The sequence below is a fragment of the Myxocyprinus asiaticus genome, chromosome 49 (genome assembly GCF_019703515.2).
Source record: "Myxocyprinus asiaticus isolate MX2 ecotype Aquarium Trade chromosome 49, UBuf_Myxa_2, whole genome shotgun sequence".
NCBI lineage: Eukaryota > Metazoa > Chordata > Actinopteri > Cypriniformes > Catostomidae > Myxocyprinus > Myxocyprinus asiaticus.
The window spans coordinates 3,761,562-3,783,949 of record NC_059392.1 but is presented as its reverse complement, the minus strand read 5'-3'; the positions used below and the strand labels follow the sequence as shown (position 1 = coordinate 3,783,949).

Genomic DNA, 22,388 nt, shown 5'->3' with positions numbered 1-22,388 from the left:
GTAAAGTATATTGATTTCAATATATTTGAAGTTAGCATGTTACTAAGCTATCATCACAATACTCTGATAAGCATAAATATATTACATAGCACACAAATACTGGGTAAAAAAGTAAAATTGCTATTAGATTGAACAATATTTTATCAATACTTTTCAATACTAATGAAATATGTATTTATATCAGTAGTATTTATAGCCATAGTATATATTTATAGTATAGTTATAGTATATATATTTTTATTATCCATATTGTTTGCCTTCACTGTGATGCTAGTATGCTGCCTTACAATTTGGACAAAAGAAGGTACGTTAGTAGGCAGCATAATAATGCTACCTGCCTTTTGGAATAGCCTTAAATGCTGCTTTAACCCTCCTATCGTATTGAAAAATGGCACCTTCCTTTGGTATTTAGTTTTTGACCGGAACGGTCAGATGTGTATCCCTTTTTTTAATGATGATAATGATACAATTTTTTCTTCCCTGAAGTAAGAACAAAAAAATTATCCAATCCTTTTGGGATTTTATGCTATTTTGATCTTATTTATATGTAAATCTGTAAATGTTATGGTTAATTTGCATTTACAAAGCACATTTAAAAAAAATTAAAATTCATAAGTTGAAAGGTGAAGAAAATGTGAGAATGTGACATAAATTGGAGGCTGATTGCTGCCATCTGGTGAACAAAATATAAATAACATGACTTGAAAACCATATCATGTCAGTTGATGTCTGTAGCCACCTACTGTGTTGTCTGATGGCTTGTTGTAACCTAATTTTGTATTTTATCACAAGATATGCATTTGGATATATATTTAGACATTATCAAACTATTATTTGTAAAAGTTTAGCATTTTAAAATTGATTTGAAGTGTCAGTTTTTGCAGTTAACATCATTATGCTTGCAATCAAACCTGACCATGGTGTTACAAAGAGAAGACACAAAAATAAGCATTTTTCTAACAACAATTTAAACAAAAATGTAAAAAGTAAATTCATAAATGTCAAGAAAATTAACATCAAGAAACAGAAATTAACAGAAGTATCAGAGTAAACATTTTACAATTTGAAACTTTCTATAGTAAAAAATTATTTAGCAAATGTGTGTCTGTGCATGTGTCATATTGCTGTCATCAGATGGAAAACAACAGATAACTTGTATGATAACAACCAATGTCCAAAAGATGGCTGTAAAGCTCCACTTATAGATGCCCTGGTGTGTGTGTTTGTGTGTATGTGTGTTCTGCATTGTGTGTTATCATCTCACCACACTGTGTGTTTAGCATTATGACTGATTTATTGTTTTTGACAAATGTAAGAAAAGGCTCTGTGTTATAGTCTCACCAGCTCATTTTTGTGTGTTTGTGTGTGAATAGGTGTGTATGTTTTGCACTGAGGATGTTTTAGAGTCTCACCCTGTAATTTTTTGTCAGTTTTTTTCTGCATTGTGGCTGATTTATTGATTGTATTTGACAGATTAAAAAAAATTAAAAATAGCTCTGTTTTTTTGGTCTTTCCCATTCGTTTTCAATGGCCGGTCAATTTTGTATACTAAATGTGTCGTTTTTTTCTTTTTTTTTTTTTTTACAACTACTTCGATTTATCGAATCAAGCCCAATTTTGTTTTGTATGTTCAAATGGCAAATGGAGGAAAAGTCACCAAGTCTTGCACTACTCAGATAAAGGAAACCATTTTTATTAAATGAGGAGACCGAATACCATAGGAGGGTTAAAATACTGCCTTCGTAGCTACGTACCTAGCTTTTGTAAGGACTTGAATGCACCATGTTGTAGTAACATTATTTCATCCGAGAATAAATCTTAATTAATAATAACTTTCAATAAAAAATTTCTGTGTATATTATCAAAAACATTTTCTCTGCAGAGACACATGGTCATTGACAGTGACAGCAAAGTGACGGCTTTAGTTCCATCTAAAAGTGCTTTCAGAAACCTCAGCCTTTCGAAAGAGTCATTTTGGATCGATAATTACAGGCTGCCTCACCTTCTGCAGTAAGTGTTTGTGCTGAGATCAATAATTAAATAATGAGATGTTCAAAAGAGAAATGACATGAGATCATCATTTTCTCCGTTTGCGATTTCCTTTAGAGTTCATTTTCTAGATGGGATCTACACCTCTGAAGACTTGAAGAAGCAAGTCGGTAAAACAGTCCAAACCATCGGCAAGACTAAATGGGAGATCCAAAGCAAAGGCAGGGTAATTATCACATAAACCCCACCCGTTTTTAATTATAGCCTTAAACTGGTCGCTTCTAACATCTGTGATGGTTGCACATGTGGGACCTGTTCTCTCCTAGGAGCTCATGATCAGCAATGCTACAATTCTAGTTCCAGACATAAAGGCAATCAATGGATGCATTCACATCATTGACACGGTAATTATCAGAACGTTGCACAAATGATATCTGTGTTTCATTGATCTGCTGAGGCCTGTTTCCGGTCTGCAGTGTTTTTACTTGCATTGGCATATGTTTTTAGCAGATAATGTGATGTTGCGCATAATAAATGTGTAAAAATTGCCAAATAAAAAAAACGCTCCATAGTGCTGGTACTTCACACTGACAATTTTTTGACAGTGCCTCACCTGTCTTTAGTTTAACGAGTGGATAGATGACATAAAGGGATGGCCTGAGGTTAGTTACGTTGATATCGTTAGCTACTTTGAGTTGTTATGACAGCCAACCACTGCACAAGTATAGCCTGAACTCATTTTTACTCCAACTAAAACTTCGATCACTCGTTTTGGTAGTTTTCACATTGCTTCTGGAGACTAGAACCAGAAAACAGTCCAGTGGCAATCAAAATCATCATGGCACCACTCAGTGGTTGGTCAGCAAAACTGTGGTTATACAGTGGCAAGAAAAAGTATGTGAACCCTTTGGAATTACCTGCATTTATGTCTACATTTGTCTTGAAAATCTGATTTGATTTTCATCTAAGTTACAATAATGAACAAACACAATCTGTTTTAACGAATAACACACAAATTATTGTATTGTTCTTGTACATATTGAATACATAATTTAAACATTCACAGTGTAGGCTGGAAAAAGTATGTGAACCCAGGGGTTAAATTGGGATTTCGGTGGTGGGGGATCTCTAAAATTGGGTAATGTCTCGGGTTATATTTCAACTCATATCTTTAATGATGTTATCCACTTGTTAAAGTCATGGAAAGGTCTTGAAAATTCATGGGTCAAAATCTGGGGAAACTTGTAAGGCTGAGCACTATGAACATCACTGCTACTGAGCATGCCCACTGGAGAAGCATTGTGGCTAAAGACACTAGCCACAATCCCCTGCTCTTGAATTTGTTTAAGTGTGTTTGGTCAAAGCGTGCCTACTTATGAGAACATATAAATCGTTTGTAAATAATCTGTTTTGAATTAATAGATGTTTTTGCGCTTGATGTCTGGTGCCGCTCTCGAATATGCTGCCTCTACCAGCGTCCACAACTGACTAGAGCAAAGCATAATGAGCTTGAATATTTTTGAACAAGGACACCTGCTAAGAAGAGACGGAATGTGTCAAAGGGATCAAACAAAAACTGCATCAGAGAACACAATAAATGGGATGGATTGACAAACAAGCATTTTTTTTTTCTTTTGAGAATCGAAGGTGCTGGAACTTCGTTCCGGACCATACCGACCCAATTTAACCCCTGTGTGAACCCCTAGGCTAATGGCATCAACAAACGCTAATTAGAGTCAGGAGCTGGCAAACCTGGCATCCAATTAATGAAACAAGATTGAAGATGTGGTTTAGAGCTGCTTATAAAAAGCACTCAAACATTTTGAGTTTGCTTTTTACAAGAAGCGTCTGCTGACATGGTCCATACCTCGCAAAAAAGAGATCTCAGAAGACCTATGATCAAGAATTGTTGCTTCGCATAAAGCTGGAAAGGATTACAAAATTATCCCAAAGAGCTTAGATATTCATCTGTCCACAGTTAGACAAATTGTCTATAAATGGAGATGATTTAGTACTATAGCTACTCTCCCTAAAAGTGGCCGTCCAGCAAAGATGACTCAAAGGGCACACTGCAGAATATGCAGTGAGGTAAAAAAAGAACCCTAGAGTGACAGCTAAAGACTTGAAGGAATCATTGGAACTGGTTAAAATCTCTGTTCATGAGTCTACTATACAGAAAACATTAAACAGGCATGGTGTCCATGGCAGGACACCACAAAGGAAGCCGCTGCTTTCTAACAAAAACACTGCTGAGTGCCTGAAGTTTGCCAAAGACCACCTTGACACTCCACAACACTACTGGGAAAATGTTTTATTAACTGATGAAACTAAGCTTGAATTGTTTGGGAAGAACACGCAGCACTACGTATGGTGTAACAAGGTCAATGCATACCAACATTAAAACATCCCAACGGTCAAGTACAGTGGAGGGAGCATTTTTCTCTCTCTTTACTTTAAGTTCTAAATAATAGTTGAGTGAAAACTTAATAATACAACTTTGTTTCTTAGGTTCTTCAGCCACCGCTATCTGATTTCCCGCCACCTCCTCCCAGTCTGATGGAAGTCCTGAATAACACGCCAACATTCAGCCTCTTCACGAAGGCGGCACTGGTGCGTTAAAACACTCAATATTTATAATACTGTGGGGTATGTTGCATTATGAATCATATTTTTCAACCTAAACTAAAAACAATATTATTGTTTCATGTTTTTAGATCTACAACTTGTCAGACAGTATCCCAACTAGAGATTACACCATTTTTGTCCCATATGACAGCGCCGTACAGGAGTATCTGAATAAAATGAACTCTACACAACTGGTGAGTTTAGTTGAAGTCTTCTTGATGTTGCCAGGTTAAAAATGTCCTGCGTTAATAAATCATTATATAAATGCTCACTCTTCCAACAGCCCAAAGACATTGTGAAATATCACGTGATTTTAAGGGAGCAGCTCTTTCCTGAGCACTTGGGCGATGGACTCTTCAAACCCACATTTTTGGGAAATGGCACTCAAATCATGTTTTATGTGGACAGTGAAAATCAGGTACTACACAACTGATAACATGCAGTGGCCCCAAAATGTATTTGAACACTTAAGCCGCACTTAAAAAATGTCAAATGTCACAAATTGCACTAGATAACAAAATATGAAACCAAGTAGCTTTTATTTAAAAATAGCAAAAGCACACTTTTAAAGCAAAACATACACAAATACATTGTGAAAAGCTTGCATAATCCTTACAGTGTTTAGATTGAAAATTATGGTGGTAATAACTCTTTCTAAACTCTAGACTATGGCCAATGATGTCCCCATAAATGGAAGTTTTATTGAGACGAGGCATGGCATTGTGTTTGGCATCCCACGTGTATTAGAGATCCACAAGAACCACTGCAGTAAAGATGTGATTTTGAAAACCTATGTACGTTTTACAATCAATCATTCCCGCTAGTTTAAAGAATAATTCACCCAAAACAGAAAATGTAAAGGAACATTTTCTCTCTTTTGTTCTTCATAGGGTCGATGTGGAGATTGTAACGAAGCACCTAAATGCATCTCTGACGCCAAACCCGTAAGATCATATAAAGTCATTTAACCACAATCTTAAATAGCCTAATGGCTCCAGTTGGATGTTTCTTGCTAGAAGTTTTCTATATGAAATATCTATATAAATATGCATTGCAATAGAGATAATTAACTCTTCTTGTCATCTCTTAAGATGCAGTCAAAGTTCCCTCCATATATGAAGTCAAACTGTAGATACAGGACAAGAGTTGGGAAGAAGATAAAGACTGTGCCGGGCTGTCTTATGCGCTGTTTGAAAACAACAAAGGTATTAATTAGATTCGTAACATTTCGTAGTTTTTGTGTCCAGAAACTCTACGCAAGTGTGCAAACACAGATGCAAATGCTTGTAATTCCAATGCCAATACATTTTCCCATTTTACACTTAAGACGGCCTACATACTAGAGTTTACGCTTCATCGGAGAACACTGTAATTTCATTTATTTCAATAGAACACAACAGTGTCCACCCTCTTTTCAGCCGCCTGGACTACAGAAGAATTTTTACCATTAATTATCTCAACACGCTTTTCATAAAATCCTTCATAAAAGAATTCTAAGCCATGAACCAAACCAACCAGCTCCGAGGTGGTTACAAACTTTGATTGAAGCAAAAAAGTATTTGAAAATCAGGAAAAAGACAAAAGTACAAGACTGTGTACTTAACGTCTTTACTGAGGGAATGAACTACAATCCCATGAAGCATTGCAAATTACATCATTGAATTAAAATGTAATATAAAACTTTGTTTATTATAAGTATTTACTAAGTATATTTAAAGTATATTGCAAAATATTCAGAGTGTAGAAAGGCCGACTCGATTGTGTCATTCACAGTGCGTTTTGGAAGTGGGTGGTTGCTACAGAGCTCTTTTGGTGCACTTTGTTTGCCGCGATTGTCGGATTGTTTCTCTTTAGTATCACAAGTCGGCTAGTTCTTCACCAGGAAATCTGCTATTAAACACGATTTCTAAAAAACGAAGTTGAATTTACAAAGACTGATAGCTTCATCAGCAGCATATACAATCAATTAACACCCTCTAAGCTTATAGTAGGTCTTTCTTTAACCTCCTGAGACCCGAGCGTGACTGCTGTGTGCATTTTCCCTTTCCCTTTTTTAATTTGTACTAGTAGCACATAATAAACAAGCAAAAAAATAAAAATTCTAGAGCAAATAGTTTTCCTAAAAATGTATGTCCACATACAGTATCTGGACAGCAGAACTAAGCTGTGAAATTTTAAATAATACCAAGCTATAGCAAATTGTTTATTATGTTTCCAGGAGTGTTGGTTATTCATGTTTTTGAGACAATACAGAAATTACATCAGAAATTTGCATAATTCTGATTCAAAGTAATGGCCAGCATCATCCAATTGCCAACCATGTTAAAATAAAATTATACAATATAAATTCTGAATTCTTGATCCACAGATGTGTTAATGTTGAAAGTTGTTCAAAATAACTAACATGATTTTTAAGCTTTTGAGAGAATAATGTCCCAAAATCCACGTATGTGGACATCATGTTTATCAGTGCGCTGATACGCATAAAATTAATGCATTTTTTTAAGTGGCATATCAAACCAAACTAGAGACGCTACCCTTTACACTCAAACATGTTTCAGTGACAAAAACTTCAATAGGTTTCTAATCAGAGGCAATTTTGTTGGCTCTGCACCCATAGAAGCATTTCAAAGAAATCAGCGCCATGTTGTTCTGTCACATGACTCGGTGCACCAGAAGTTTAACCCTTAATTGACAGTCTAGAGTCTTGAGAACAGTATACAGTCAGTTTAAATTAATATAAATAATGCATTGCGTATAGTGAAGTCAAAATACAATGTCCATGCATGTGGACGCAGGGTCGCACTAGGTTAAAGTTTCATAAGTTAACGTTAAAAATGAGTTCGTCAGTGAAAAAAATTGAATATGACTGTTGCGTTCTACGTGGAAGGAATGTCACAAGGATGCTGAAGAAAAACGTTTGCGAAAGTGATGCTCCGTCATGTGACTAAAAGTTGAGGAAAATTGTCACAATGCACTCTCACGTTGACCAATGAGAATTTCAGAGGGGTGGGTCCAGTTCGGAAATCCAATTCGCTGTACTCTTGCTTGATTTTGCAATTACTGGGTTCTTTCTACACCCTCAAAATAAGAAAATATACATTTGTGCTCAAAAGTTTGCATACCCTTGGAGAATTGGGAATATATGTACCATTTTTAAAGAAAACATGAGTGAGCAGGCAAAACACATTTCTTTTATTTCTTATGGGATTCATATTCAACTGTAGGTTATAACAGAATGGCACAATCATAAAACAAAACATGGCAACAAAGAAAAAATTAAATGATCCCCAGAAGTCTGCATACCCTTAGTTCTTAATACTGTGTATTGCCCCCTTTAGCATCAATGACAGCGTGCAGTCTTTTGTAATAGTTGTCTATGAGGCCCCAAATTCTTGCTGGTGGTATAGCTGCCCATTCATCTTGGCAAAATGCCTCCAGGTCATGCAAAGTCTTTGGTCGTCTTGCATGAACCGCACGTTTGACATCTCCCCAGAGTGGCTCGATGATATTAAGGTCAGGAGACTGTGATGGCCACTCCAGAACCTTCACCTTTTTCTGCTGTAATCACTGGAGGGTCAACTTGGCCTTGTGCTTAGGGTCATTGTTGTGCTGGAAAGTCCAAGAGCGTCCCATGTGCAGCTTTCGTGCAGAAGAATGCAAATTGTCTGCCAGTATTTTCTGATAACATGCTGCATTCATCTTGCCATCAATTTTCACAAGATTCCCCGTGCCTTTAGAGCTCACACACCCCCAAAGCATCAGTGAGCCACCAACATGCTTCACAGTGGGGATGGTATTCTTTTCACTATAGGCCTTGTTGACCCCTCTCCAAACATAGCGCTTATGGTTGTGACCATTAAGCTCTATTTTGGTCTCGTCACTCCAAATTACAATGTGCCAGAAGCTGTGAGGCGTGTCAAGGTGTTGTCGGGCATATTGTAACCGGGCTTTTTTGTGGCATTGGTGCAGTAAAGGCTTCTTTCTGGCAACTCGACAATGCAGCTCATTTTTGTTCAAGTATCATCATATTGTGCTCCTTGAAACAACCACACCGTCTTTTTCCAGAGCAGCCTGTATTTCTCCTGAGGTTACCTGTGGGTTTTTCTTTGTATCCTGAACAATTCTTCTGGCAGTTGTGGCTGAAATCTTTCTTGGTCTACCTGACCTTGGCTTTTTATCAAGAGATCCCCGAATTTTCCACTTCTTAATAAGTAATTGAACAGTACTGACTGGCATTTTCAAGGCTTTGGATATCTTTTTATATCCTTTTCCATCTTTATAAAGTTCCATTACCTTGTTACGCAGGTCTTTTGACAGTTCTTTTCTGCTCCCCATGGCTCAGTATCTAGCCTCCTCAGTGCATCCACATGAGAGCTAACAAACTCATTGACTATTTATACACAGACACTAATTGCAGTTTAAAAAGCCACAGGTGTGGGAAATTAAACTTTAATTGCCATTTAAACCGGTGTGTGTCACCTTGTGTGTTTGTAATAAGGCCAAACATTCAAGGGTATGCAAACTTTTGATCAGGGCCATTTGGGTGATTTCTGTTATCATTATGATTTAAAAAGGAGCCAAACAACTATGTGATGATAAATGGCTTCATATGATCACTAGCCTTAAATAAAAGACTAGAATTTTTTTTTTTTTTTTTTTTGCATGATCAGTAATATTTTCAAAATCAATGCCAAAATTTCACAATTTCTGCCAGGGTATGCAAACTTTTGTGCACAACTGTACATGCCTATGCATCAGAAGTTCTGTCAGAGCTTTCTTTATTGTGTAGCTGTCATTACGTGTGTTCATGCGTTACTGTGGCAGTAACAAACCTCAGTACTCGGGGGGGGGGGGTTGTCTGGGGGCAGTAGATTTACCTTCAAATGTCTGTGCCATGCTATTGGTTGTGCCACTATGGCCAAAGTTTACTTCGGCTATCTGTGTGCCACTATGTCTCACGCACGATGCGCGTGACCATATATTTTATATCATAAAGAGTAGAAAGCAGTCCTAGTGCACATTTGTCTAACGCGTCCAAACGGGGTCATGGTCAAAAGAATATATTTAAAAGGCTGAGGGCTTGATTATGTGTGAGACAGAACAGCACGTGGAACAACAAATTATTTGCTAGCCTTTATTGTTTAGGTAGGTAGCTACATATCGACAATTGCTCAACAAAGGTTCTCTTTAAACTGTTACTACGCCATTACAGTAGTTGACTTGAAAGCAAACATTTCCCATAGAAGAAGACAGCTATAGTGCCTCTTGTGGTAATGTTGAGAATACATAGTATACTTGCGTTGTGATATGAATTGTGCCTTGACACATTTCCGAATGCAATGACACATTATATCAAGCTTGCATCAAGCTATTAAGTGTCCGTGTTCATGTACTTGCATAGTTTTTGATATTTTTTTTAACACTTTTCGGGGAAATCAACCTACAAATGGCTTACTTATAGTTGTCTCTGCATATTAAATTGGGATAGAAAAAAGAAGTTTAACTTTCTTGCAGGACCACTCTTGCTGTCCAGGATACTTTGGGCATGATTGCTTCAAATGTCCTGGGACTGTGGACAACTGGTGCTCCAACAACGGTCGATGCTACGACGGTCTGTACGGCAGTGGGAAGTGTATATGTAATGAGGGCTTTCATGGAACTGCCTGTGAGATGTGTGAACCTGGCAGATATGGAAAAGACTGCAAGTCAGGTAACTCTATATTGCACCTTTCTCAGTTTTCCTTAACATCTGAACATCTACAGAAAATGTCCATAGCACAGTGAAATTACATGGGCGAATTAGTCATCTCAATGGGAATCCGCGTGATCAGCAATCCTTCTTTGGAGATTTTGTTGGTGTTGTTTAAACTTATAGCTTCGTAGAACAAACCTTTTGGAACACGACATGTTATACAGTGTTTTTTGTCATTGTTTGGCAGAATGTCACTGTGATTATGGCAAGTGTTTGGACGGTATGGAGGGAAATGGACAGTGCATTTGTTTAAAAGGTTGGAAGGGAGTGAATTGTTCTGTTGGTCAGTATTAAAGTCAAACTGCAATATTCTTGGTCATATAACATATTCCTCACTGTGCCGATCCCTCCATTGATTTGACGTCATAACATTTTATTTTTAACAGCAGTCGTTAATGATGCCTGTGATGGAATTTGTGATGTCAATGCCAAGTAAGTATGGAAAATATATATATGTAAGTAATAATGTACAGTCAGCTGGTCATTATTTTGTAATATGGAACTGATGTTGATAATATAGCAATTCTGCCACAGGGCGATGACATCTCAGGTCATTACCTAATTTCTTGTTTACTGTGCTTAGCAAAGGTCACTCAATCTATGCCGCGTTATCGATCGGGTAGAACTATTCTTTCGACCACTAAAGATTGCTTTACTAATAACCTTCTAGATTTGTCTCAAATACTCAGTAAGCCAAAAAGTTCAGAAGAACTTGATGTAGTCACAGAAAATATAGATACAGTCTTCTTTAGCACTCTTGATATTGTCGCCCCCCTTTGATTAAAGAAAATTAAAGAAAAAAGCCCCGCACCGTGATACTATGATCACACTCATGCTCTCAAGATAGCAGCTCAGGAAATGAAGCGCAAGTGGAAGAATACAAACTTTGAGGTATTTCGCGGTGCATGGAAGGATAGTGTCTGTAGCTACAGACAGGCACTAAAAGCTGCCAGGTCAACATATTTTAGCAAACTCATAGAGAATAACCTCAATAATCATATGTGTTTATTCAGTACTGTGGAGAAATTTCTAAGGAATAAAGCTTTGACTGAACCAGATATTCCATCGCTTAATTTCTTTACTGATAAAATTGAAATCATCAGAAACAACATTGGAATTATGCAACCATCTGCCATAGCACCTCATAAGACAGTGTCTCATTATTCCCTATGAGCAACTTCAGTCCTTCCCTGTCATAGGTCAGGAAGAGCTAACAAAATTATCAAAACCTCAAAAGCAACAACTTGTTAGAGCCAATAGTGACCAAGCTCTAAAAAGAGGTGATTGCTGTAATCTCAGAACCTCTTCTTAATATTATTAACTCCTCATTATTCTTAGGGCATGTCCCAAGAAAATTTAAGATAGCAGATATCAAACCGCTTATCAAGAAACCACAGCTTGATCCTGGAGAGTTGGCTAATTTTAGACCGATTTCAAATCTCCCATATTGCAAAATAAACCCCAAAGTATAATCATGAGAAGTGGATAGGTCTTGTATAACCCTAACGGAGACAAAGGCAAATTACTGTAATAGATTAGTGGTCATTAAATTTTTTTTAATTGTAATCAATCGATTAATTTTTTTAATGAAATTAATTAAATGGCATGCAAATTCATTAATTGCAACTAATTGCATATAATCAATATTTGCTGAGAAAATCCCCAAACTAAAGATAATTCAGTATAAAAAATCAGTTTCTGTGGGTTTACTATTTATAGGTATGTGTTTGAGTAAAAACATTTTTTTATTATATAAAGTACTGATAACATTTCTCCCAAATTCCAAATAAAAATATTGTCATTTTGTCACAGTCTGTCTCCCTCGTGTTTCCTAGGACTCTTATTTTGAAGTGTTTCCCTCGGACTATGTTACCCAGTATGCACTGCCCTCACCACTGCCATCTGTTCCTCATTGTTCTCACCTGTTTTCCATTCCCTCATTAGTTCTTGTTTGTATATATACCCTCTAGTTTTTGCATTCTTTTGTCAATTCTTGTTTATTGTTGTTTTGAGTTCCCGTTTGTTGTTTCACTGTCATCATTTGTATTAAAGCCTGCAAATAGATCCTACATCTCCTGTCTCATCTCAGCAACCATTCGTGACATATTTAGAGCATTTATTTGCAGAAAATGACAACTGGTCAAAATAACAAAAAAGATGCAGTGTTTTCAGACCTTGAATAATGCAAAGAAAACAAGTTCATATTCATTTTTAAACAACACAATACTAATGTTTTAACTTAGGAAGAGTTCAGAAATCAATATTTGGTGGAATAACCCCGATTTTCAATCACAGCTTTCATGCGTCTTGACATGCTCTCTTCCAGTCTTTCACATTGCTGTTGGGTGACTTTATGCCACTCCTGGCACAAAATTTCAAGCAGCTCAGCTTTGTTTGTTGGCTTATGGCCATCCATCTTCCTCTTGATCACATGCCAGAGATTTTCAATGGGGTTCAGGTCTGGAGATTGGGCTGGCCATGACAGGGTCTTGATCCGGTGCTCCTCCATCCACACCTTGATTGACCTGGCTGTGTGGCATGGAGCATTGTCCTGCTGGAAAAAAACCAATTCTCAGAGTTGGGGAACATTGTCAGAGCAGAAGGAAGCCAGTTTTATTCCAGGATAACCTTGTACGTGGCTTGATTCATGCATCCTTCACAAAGACGAATCTGCACAATTGCAGCCTTGCTGAAGCATGATGATCTGGGGGTGCGGAGACAGGGTCATGGGTGCCCAAGGCACATTGATGTGCGTGGGGAGCGAAGGGTAGCCCATCTGTAGCCGTGCGCACTCCCGGCCCCGCCCCGCCCTCCTCCTTGTCACAATATATATATAAATACATAAAATTATGTATTTTTTATATTGAATTATCTTTAGTTGGGGGCCTTTCTCAGCAAATATTGATTATATGCAATTAAATATATATATAAATATATATATACACTGATCAGCCACAACATTAAAACCACTGACAGGTTTAGTGAATAACATTGATTATCTCGTTACAATGGCACCTGTCAAGGGGTGGGTTATATTAAGCAGCAACTGAACAGTCAGTTCTTGAATTTCATGTGTTGGAAGCAGGAAAAATGGGCAAGCGTAAGGATCTTAGCGACTTTGACAAGGGCCAAATTGTGATGGCTAGGCAACTTAATCAGATTATCTCCAAAACAGCAGGTCTTGTGGGGTGTTCCCGTTAAACAGTGGTTAGTACCTACCAAAAGTGGTACAAGGAAGGACAACCGGTGAACCGGTGACAGGGTCATGGATGCCCAAGGCTCATTGATGCGCGTGGGGAGCGAAGGGTAGCCTGTCTGTAGCCAGTCCATTTCATGATTAAGTTCGTCCACATTCTTGCGTTCCGTTTGCACTATTTTTAATTGTCGCATGTACATATGCATAAGAGAGATGCTTTTGGAGCAACTCACTGGTTTACAGCGTCATAAACACGTCCTTTTTAGGATGCTGTGTTAAGTTAAAAGTAGTTGAAACTTTACAAATCGCATCTCGAGATCTGTTGTGCTACGTCCAGCTGTCAAGAACACATCCTTTGTAAGCAGCTTTCATTCTGTGGCTGCGCTTGCTTGTGTGGTTTATTGAGGTGTGCTGACTGCCCCCTGCCGATGCTCCTTGTAAAAACACAAAGTTACATGTGCTTCACAGCTTGAAATCCATACTTTTATAACAGAATTTACTGTACGTACGGTTCAAGAGGCATGATTAATTACATTAATAATAAAATAATTGTTTTTTTATATATTAATCCCACTAAATTAACACGTTAAATCGACAGCCATAGATATAATACATTCTAATAAAAAGTTACGGTGAGGTACTTGATAGAATGGATAGATTTATCAACAGTGATGTTTATAGTACAATAGCATATTAGATGATGTAGTATTCTTCTGTTAATTTTATTTTATTTCAGTTGTATTTCAGGAACTCCTTCAACATGTTCTTGTACGGCTGGTTATAAGGGCAACGGAACGTTCTGCAAAGGTTGGTTTGGGTGTAACCCTTTATCTCTCAAATCTCTCAAATCTCTCAAATCTAACACTATGCACTATGCCATTTAGTGTATGAAGTTTCAAAGCGTAGGTCCGCCTCAAATGGAAAACTAGCAATATTTTAATACACGTAAGCATTCGCTGCTTTTAAGCTGATGAAAGTGACGTTTCAAAAGCACATGATGTGTTGCCGCTAGCTTTAGCGTGTTAGCTAACCTGAGTCCAAAACTTATGTCTCAAATAATGTACATTTCACACAGCTTGTGGTGATGGTAAAGCATTCAACTCCCATTTTGTTGTCTTCACAGAAGTTTTAGTATTTGCCACATTCACCATTCTAACAATTGTTTTGTAAAGCCAGGTAACCCCACCACTGCCGCTACGTAGGGCTAGCCGCGACCGTTAAGTTCATAAAGTGTTCGACAGGTCACACATTTTTTGGGGGGTTGAAAAAGTACATCATCCTCAAAGTACCTAATGTTTCATTGCATTTTTTATTTAAACACACTACTTATACTACAAAACTGTGTAAAATAGTGCAGAAGTATGCAATTTGGAACACATCTTAAGTGTAACTTATATCCTTTTGAAGATTTTCTGATCTTTAAATCAATGCTGCTTCCACAGAAATTGACCGGTGTGCCACAAACAATGGAGGGTGTTCAACATACGCAAACTGTATAAAAACTTTGCCTGGTGAAAGAAATTGCAAATGTATCAACGGCTACACGGGCGATGGTGTTGTTTGTCTCGGTAAGAGTGTTATTCACTTGCTGTGATATCTAAATGGGTGGCACAGACCAATTTTAAATGACCTCTGAATGTATCTGTGCAACATTTTATATTGGTTTAGTAGAGAATCTTCATCGATACCTCTAGTACTATGCTGTTGTTTTACAGTTGCACTTAGGCTATTTTTTGGGCCTTGATGTCTTTGATTTTACTTAAGTATAATGTTTCATTTCTGTAAGGTGTGCCTCAGGGTTCTGTATTGGGTTCAGTTCGCAGTTTTGCATTCTTTGAAAGCTGTGTAATTGCATGTTTTCTACAGAAATTGATCCTTGTTTAGTGGACAATGGCGGATGTGATCATAATGCTTTATGCATGAAAACTGGGCCAAACAGGGTTTGTTTGTTTCACTTTTTTACTTGATATATAACAACAATGTTTAAATGCATAATTCACCATTTGTTTAAATGCTGCATTAAGATGTTTGGACCCACTTATATTAAGTGGCCTTAACTGCTATGTACTTAACCAGTTGATACAGTGTACTTATTATGTACATACATGTAGTTGCATTGTAATTACATTTAACACACTTGCATTTAATTACATTTGTGGTTACACTGTTAACTTTATCCCTAACCCAGCCCTTACCCCAAAACCTAATTTTAACCCCTAATCCTAACCCTACCCTTACTCCTAAACCTACCCGTACCTCAACCTCAGTAGCAACAAATGTGGGCATTTGCAGAACAACATATAGTTACACAGTAAATACATAGTCTTGTATGTATTTAATGTTAGTACATAGTAGTTAAGGCCACCTAATACAAAGTGTGACCAGATGTTTTTTAAGGTGTTGAGTGTTATTTGTATACCAGGTCGCGTGCACTTGCAAGCTTGGTTTTATTTCCCGTGGTCATAGATGTCTGGCAGTTAATCCATGTTGGAAGGTAATATATTTAACAGACAAAATTATTTACTTAAATCCTCATCTGATGTAATTTCTTAGATGTAAAAAAACAAACAAAAAAACATTTTATTTTATTTCATTGCAGAATAATGGTGGTTGCAGTCTTAATGCTGCTTGCAAATACCTCGGCGATGGGGAGCGCAATTGCACGTGCTATATTGGCTTCAAAGGCGACGGTTTTCAGTGCGTAGGGACTGTCAGTAGAGTCAGTATGATTGAAGATTCATTTTACATTTTATTGAATGACAAATTATGAGTAATGACAAATTCTGCTTTTGATTTGAATCTTAATGTTGCTTGTCACAGGAACTTCTGCACAAACCCGAGGCTGCATGGTTACAAAGAAATTTTGCCGTAAGTTTTTTCCAATTTCCAATTTAAATATACATATTTTCATTTTTTTGTTCATTTGAAATATTTCAAATATATTTTACATAACTACATGTGCTAATTATAAATATGTGTGTTTTATAGGTATCAAAAGTCAGAGATTTATTCAGTTCAGGGTCTTTCACTGTGTTTGTTCCTCATGCTGACTACGCTGATAACGTCACGGTACGCTGTTACAGTCACAAACAATTACATCACACAAAAATATTTTAACAAATTTTCAAGTCATGTCTTTCGCTGAGCATATAAAGATGTAGATAAATGCCATTCGCAACCGATTTTATGTCCGTAATCTAAAGTATTTAAAAAATGTAGGGAGGTACTTGATTTTATCCATCGATAATTGATTGGATCATGAAAAATGGTAGCCAGGTGGTTGGATGGTAGGGGTTGAAAAGTAAGAGGGCTTCATGATGTCATCAGAAAAGGGAAGTTGTTTCAGAGGCGGAGCAAATTATAACATTTTAATAATTTGAGAAGACAAAAATCTTTGACTGGTCCACACAAATTCAGTTGCCCATTTGTCTGGTAGAGCGTTTACATATTTCTGTTCAATTTTAACTACATTTCATGTTTTGTGTGATAATATTATTATTTTTTTCTGTTTGAGCAGATTGAAGCATGGGTAAATAAAAGCTACGTTCCAGATCTGATGAGGTACCACATTGTTGGTTGTGAAGTACTGCGTGAATCTGACCTGAAGTCCGTTAAAGAGGTGGTCACCAGTAGCGGGTATAAATTACGCTTCAGTGTCAGAGATGTGAGTCCTTTTCAAATACTCAAATGCAGTTTTATAACTTTACATATTAGACATTTATAAGTATTGTTGGCTAAGGCAAGCATTTTGCTATTGCTCATTTTTGGGGTTAGGGATTTGAATAAGAAAGTCCTACAAGGTGTATATCCAAACAACATGTCATCTAAGTAAGTAGCGTAACGCTTGCTGTAGTAGCAGGATGACCTTTTCTTCGTTCTTCGTAAACACGCAAGAGCAAATGATGGAAGCTTGAAATTTCCCGCAAAATTGAACCAGACAGCTCTGAATGTAAAATAAGTATTATGTTGGCTTGAAAAAGTAAAAAAATAAATTTAAGGGTTTTCCAGAATCCCTAAACCAAGACCAAAATTTCTGACTGTAACCAGAGAATATTTAGCAGAGATGGGCTTCTATTTAAATAAATGGGAGAAATTGGAATGCCCAATAGTCAATGTATGTAGAAAGGAAATCCTGCGTTACAGGTAAAAGTGCCATTCACCATTAAGATACAGACATCGGCTGTCAATGAACTCGACAACACACGTGCGCATGACAATTTATGATTCCAGTGTTGTCAGATTTTACTGCTGATTTGAAATATGTTCTTTGATTGTAATTTTTACCAACCATTTTGGAGATTTTGGTCTTTACCCATTCAAGTAGATCAGAGCTGCACTGTCATGACTGGAAATAGCTCTCAGAGAGCGTTCCAAAGATGGCCGCCAATGGACTGACTTGCTAGAAAGACTTCACTGTAACTCCTCCTAAAGCTTTCAAGCTACATCCACCAAACTTGGCACAGACCTTCAGACTGTTCTGACTCAGGAAGATATAACTTTTCGAACTGGTTGGACATGTGGTTTTCCTGTAACGGATGATAAAAAATCTGAAAAATCCTATAGACTTATTTAGGCGGAATGGGCGTGTTAATTTGTCAAACCATTCACATGTAAACACACACAAGACCTTTAAGCATCTATCTATCTATCTATCTGTCTATCTGTCTGTCTATCTGTCTGTCTGTCTGTCTATCTGTCTTTGAACACAGATTTTTTATGTAACGGCGCAAAAACGGTATTTTGCTCATGTCTAAAAAATAAAATAAAATCCTCCATAGTGTGTATTTAATATGATTTAAATTATCTAGTTTATTTATCAACGGAAGTAGATAAATAGTAGTAGTAAATAAAAAAGAAGCAGGGGTTAGTGACCAAATTTTTTATGCTAAATGTGTTTCTCTCTAGCATTAGCACTCATTAGCATTAGCATCATAACTAGCATTTATTGGCATTTAACTAGCAAGTCTTAAACCATTTATTTTGTGTTGTCTCAGGGTGTCGTGTACATCAACGACAATACGAAGATCATCACGAGTGATTACGAGTGTTCCAATGGAGTCATACATTTCATAGACAAGGTCCTCTTTCCGTACCAACTGACGGACCAGATGGCAGAAATCAACACTGATGTATGTAACCAATGGCCATCAGATTTAAAATGTAAAACAAAAATAATTTTTTTAAAGTTATTTTTGCTGTATAATATGACTGCATGCAGCATCATGACACCAAAGTTTCTCAGTTTAACAATGAAATTGTTGTAAGGTTGTTAATTGTTCGCCAAATATTTGTGTTATTAATTTAATTGATCTAGAATAGTAATTAAATATTTAATCCTGAAGATCTTTTTTCAATTAGAGAAACACGTTAGGACCCTTACCATTACATTAGGATTATCTAAAGATCTACTTATCGTATCACAATTTATTTGGGTTTGTTAATCAATGGGCTCATTATTTGAATAATCGGTTTTCATTCATTAACATTAACGAGAAAATTCCCTGTCATTTTAGGTGTAAAACAATGGTGGTAAATATTACTTAGTGCACCTTTAAATTATTTAGTTTCATAATGTTAATTTCAACACTTTATTTATGTTGCAGTTGAATGTTACTGCAGCTGCTGAACAATATGGCTTCAAAATCTTCAGTAAGCTTCTACAGGTAATAAGTCAAATCATTTTTATGTGCATGCCATTTTTCACAATACACATTGTTTCAAAGCAGCAAAAATATTACAGTTGTTGTTTCAGTCTAGATCTATTAGTCTCAATTTAAGTGATGACAGATGATGATGCCCTTTCTGGGGTTTGAACTCATAACCTTCTGGTTACTAGTCCACACTGATTATTCTTACAGATTATTCTTTTCAGTTTTGCCAGGTTTCCAAAAACATTGTATAACTTTATGCCTGTGTTTTCCTCTGTTCCAACGTAAACAGGATGCGGAAATGATGCATGTGGTGCTACATCGACCCTTCTACCCTTTCACCATGTTCTGGCCGACAGACGATGTTTTCAACAATCTCCCTGAGGAGAGAAAAACGTGGCTGTACAGTGAAGACCATCGTGACAAACTACAAGCCTACCTCAAAGCTCACATAGTTCACGACCAGAGGGTTTGAGACTGTCAACAAATTATTTTGATTATTCTGGTGGCGTCAAAAGGACGTCTTGATTGTGTTTTAAACGAATAGTTGACCTAAAAATGAAAAATAATTTACCGTCATGTCGCTCTGAAGCTCCAAAAAGGACATAAAAAGCTAATTTAATCCTACTTGTTCACATTATTCCAAGTCTTCTGAAGCCATACAGTAGTTTTGTGTGAGGAACAGTCTGAAATTTAAGTCGAAAATCACTCTCAAAACTCATATTTTCAAATATGGTGAATCAAGGCATGTAACAAAAGGATTGGCTTGAGTGATACCAAATGTACTTGTTTCCATGATTCTTGTAACCAATTAAAGTCATACGTGTTTGGAACGACGTAAAATTTGAGAGATGAACTGTAAAGTGTTTTTATTTTTGTATGTTCGGTTTGCAGACTGTTGCTGTCACTCTTCCTTCTGAGAAAAAAGTCAAAACGTTGTTTGGAACCGAGCTCACCTTCAGCTGCAACAAAGATTTAATTGTGAGGGTTTTTTCCCCAATACCTTTAAGATGTCAACTAGATGAATAATAGGAGTTAAGCTCCTCAACAGAATGTTATTTACCACAAAAATCTGGGTTACAGTGAGGCACTTATTATGGAAGTGAAAGGGACCAGTCCGTAAACTTTAAAATACTCACTGTTTCAAAAGTACAGCCACGAGACATAAACAATATGTGTGTTAACAGGATTTTAGTGTGATAAAATCACTTACTAACCTGTTCTGTGTAACGTTATATCCAGTTTTACAACTTCATGGCCATGACAACATAACGCCATAAACCATATAACCCTAAAACGAAAATTTAAACAACTTTACAGCTCAAATAATGCACAAGTTTTAACAGAAGAATTAATGTAAGTGCTTGTATAAAATTATTAGCGTCACATTTCTGCCTTTAAACCCTCCAAAAATTGGCCACATTCATGTGCCTCACAGTAACTTCCATTTTTGAGTCAAAAAGATTTTTTGTGGTAATCAAAATTATCCCACAAATGCTGTCGATTGAGCTTACCCAGAATATTCCTTTTAGTTGACATGCTGGCAACAATTTCATAAATTGTGGTTTAACTGGTAATTAAAATGCTTACCTTTGCTCACCACTCAGTATTAATTTTCAGGGCGACATATTAATCGGTGGAAATAATGCCAGAATCATATCGCGAAACATGCTGTTTGATTCTGGAATCGCTCATGGGATCGACCAGCTTCTGGAGCCTCCGAGCATTGGCGCTCGCTGTGATGACTTCGAAAGCACAGGGATAAAGGTGCAAATCTTGCAGATTTGAGACAAAGATCATGTTCATGTTGTCAAAGATATTAACAAACTCTTGAAGTAATTTGAAGATTGAAATCCATTATAACCATGCAACATGTTCATTGTCATTAGGGACTTTGTGGTTCTTGCACTGAGCCACCACCATGTCCCCTTGGAGCTGAAGACACAGTGAGTGCATCTAGTTATTGTTGATTTGTGCTTACATTTATAAGCGTGCAACTGTCAACACGTTTTAAACTTGTGTTGAACTCCTAATCCAGACTAATCGTTTCGATGTGTTCTTGCAGAACAGAACTGGCATTTGTAGACGACCCTATATGCCTTACATGTATAGACAGCTCTATCCTATGACACACAGTTATTACGATATTCACTCATATGGTTATGGATACAACTCCTATAGTAATTGGCTTGGCTGTGTTCGTATCTGTACAAAAATGGTATGGACTTTCAAGTGCTGTAAAAACCACTATGGAAGAGACTGTCAAGGTGAGAAATTAACATTGGTGTACATTAAAGTGCTACTGATGTAAAATAAGATTATATAAACTCAAGTGTGTTGGTTTGTGCTTTAGTGTGTCCTGGCGGTCTGGAGGCACCGTGTGGCGAGCATGGCGACTGTGATGACAGCCATCTCGGCACAGGGAGATGTAAATGTCACACAGGTTTTGCAGGCACAGCTTGTGAGCTGTGTGAAAAGAATCACTTTGGGCCAAACTGCACAGGTAATGCAATAAACCGAATTTAAAACCTCAAATCATTCTTTAGAGTACACATAACAAAAACTTACGAAGAAAATTAGGCCTAATTTCAGGACCATTAAGATTTTTGTCATATTTGCTCACAGCATGTAACTGCACCAGCAATGGCAAGTGTGATGATGGTCTAGATGGTATCGGTAGCTGTTTCTGTCAAGAGGGATGGACGGGCATAAGTTGCGAAGCAAAAATCGGTAAGAGCAACGGTTGCCAAACTTCAAGTGGAAAACTCTGACATAAATTCTCGGTTAAATACAAGTTAATTTCTATCGATAGCAAGGACATAGATTTGGTTTGAACATTGGGGGGGTTGCAGCGTGAAGCATTTATCCATGTTTCCATTGATCATGGTATAAATAATGGGGGGTTGTACTTGCTTGTTTTTGCCCCCCACCCCAGAGTCTATGCCCCTGATTGATAGTATCTGCTGTTGCAAGCTATCATCAAAACTCATCAAAAACGGATGGGTAAAAATTAAGATTTTCAGATTAATTGCGATTTTCATTTTATCGATATCGATTCTTTAAATCCAAGATTGATCTTTTACTTTAAAGTTTACTTTTAAGTTTTGGTTGTTGATTATTATATCTGTTAAATAAATAGCAATTGGACTACGTAGTTAAATGTTTTTTTATTAAT

General features: G+C 37.0%; 1 protein-coding gene across 6 annotated transcripts in view; it reads left to right on the top strand.

Moving 5' to 3' along the window:
* stab1 (stabilin 1) overlaps positions 1–22,388 on the top strand; it is a 73,417-nt gene that overhangs the window by 29,966 nt on the left and 21,063 nt on the right. For 3 of the 6 annotated variants that reach the window (XR_007896756.1, XM_051694198.1, XM_051694194.1), the window contains 29 exons: positions 1,883–2,010; positions 2,107–2,215; positions 2,316–2,393; positions 4,498–4,599; positions 4,704–4,808; positions 4,898–5,032; positions 5,280–5,408; positions 5,505–5,558; positions 5,706–5,819; positions 10,132–10,327; positions 10,557–10,652; positions 10,756–10,801; positions 14,302–14,372; positions 15,008–15,133; positions 15,432–15,505; positions 15,988–16,059; positions 16,165–16,284; positions 16,386–16,433; positions 16,554–16,634; positions 17,083–17,229; positions 18,560–18,694; positions 19,169–19,228; positions 19,506–19,682; positions 20,108–20,194; positions 20,834–20,980; positions 21,103–21,159; positions 21,279–21,480; positions 21,567–21,716; positions 21,839–21,943. Coding sequence is in view for 5 of the 6 variants with exons in the window: in XM_051694198.1 (XP_051550158.1) it covers positions 1,883–2,010; positions 2,107–2,215; positions 2,316–2,393; positions 4,498–4,599; positions 4,704–4,808; positions 4,898–5,032; positions 5,280–5,408; positions 5,505–5,558; positions 5,706–5,819; positions 10,132–10,327; positions 10,557–10,652; positions 10,756–10,801; positions 14,302–14,372; positions 15,008–15,133; positions 15,432–15,505; positions 15,988–16,059; positions 16,165–16,284; positions 16,386–16,433; positions 16,554–16,634; positions 17,083–17,229; positions 18,560–18,694; positions 19,169–19,228; positions 19,506–19,682; positions 20,108–20,194; positions 20,834–20,980; positions 21,103–21,159; positions 21,279–21,480; positions 21,567–21,716; positions 21,839–21,943 (3,151 nt within the window). In the remaining variant the exon portion in view is untranslated. The remainder of the gene's footprint in view (positions 1–1,882; positions 2,011–2,106; positions 2,216–2,315; positions 2,394–4,497; positions 4,600–4,703; positions 4,809–4,897; positions 5,033–5,279; positions 5,409–5,504; positions 5,559–5,705; positions 5,820–10,131; positions 10,328–10,556; positions 10,653–10,755; positions 10,802–14,301; positions 14,373–15,007; positions 15,134–15,431; positions 15,506–15,987; positions 16,060–16,164; positions 16,285–16,385; positions 16,434–16,553; positions 16,635–17,082; positions 17,230–18,559; positions 18,695–19,168; positions 19,229–19,505; positions 19,683–20,107; positions 20,195–20,833; positions 20,981–21,102; positions 21,160–21,278; positions 21,481–21,566; positions 21,717–21,838; positions 21,944–22,388) is intronic. The other 3 variants (XM_051694195.1, XM_051694196.1, XM_051694197.1) reach the window with 3 other exon arrangements.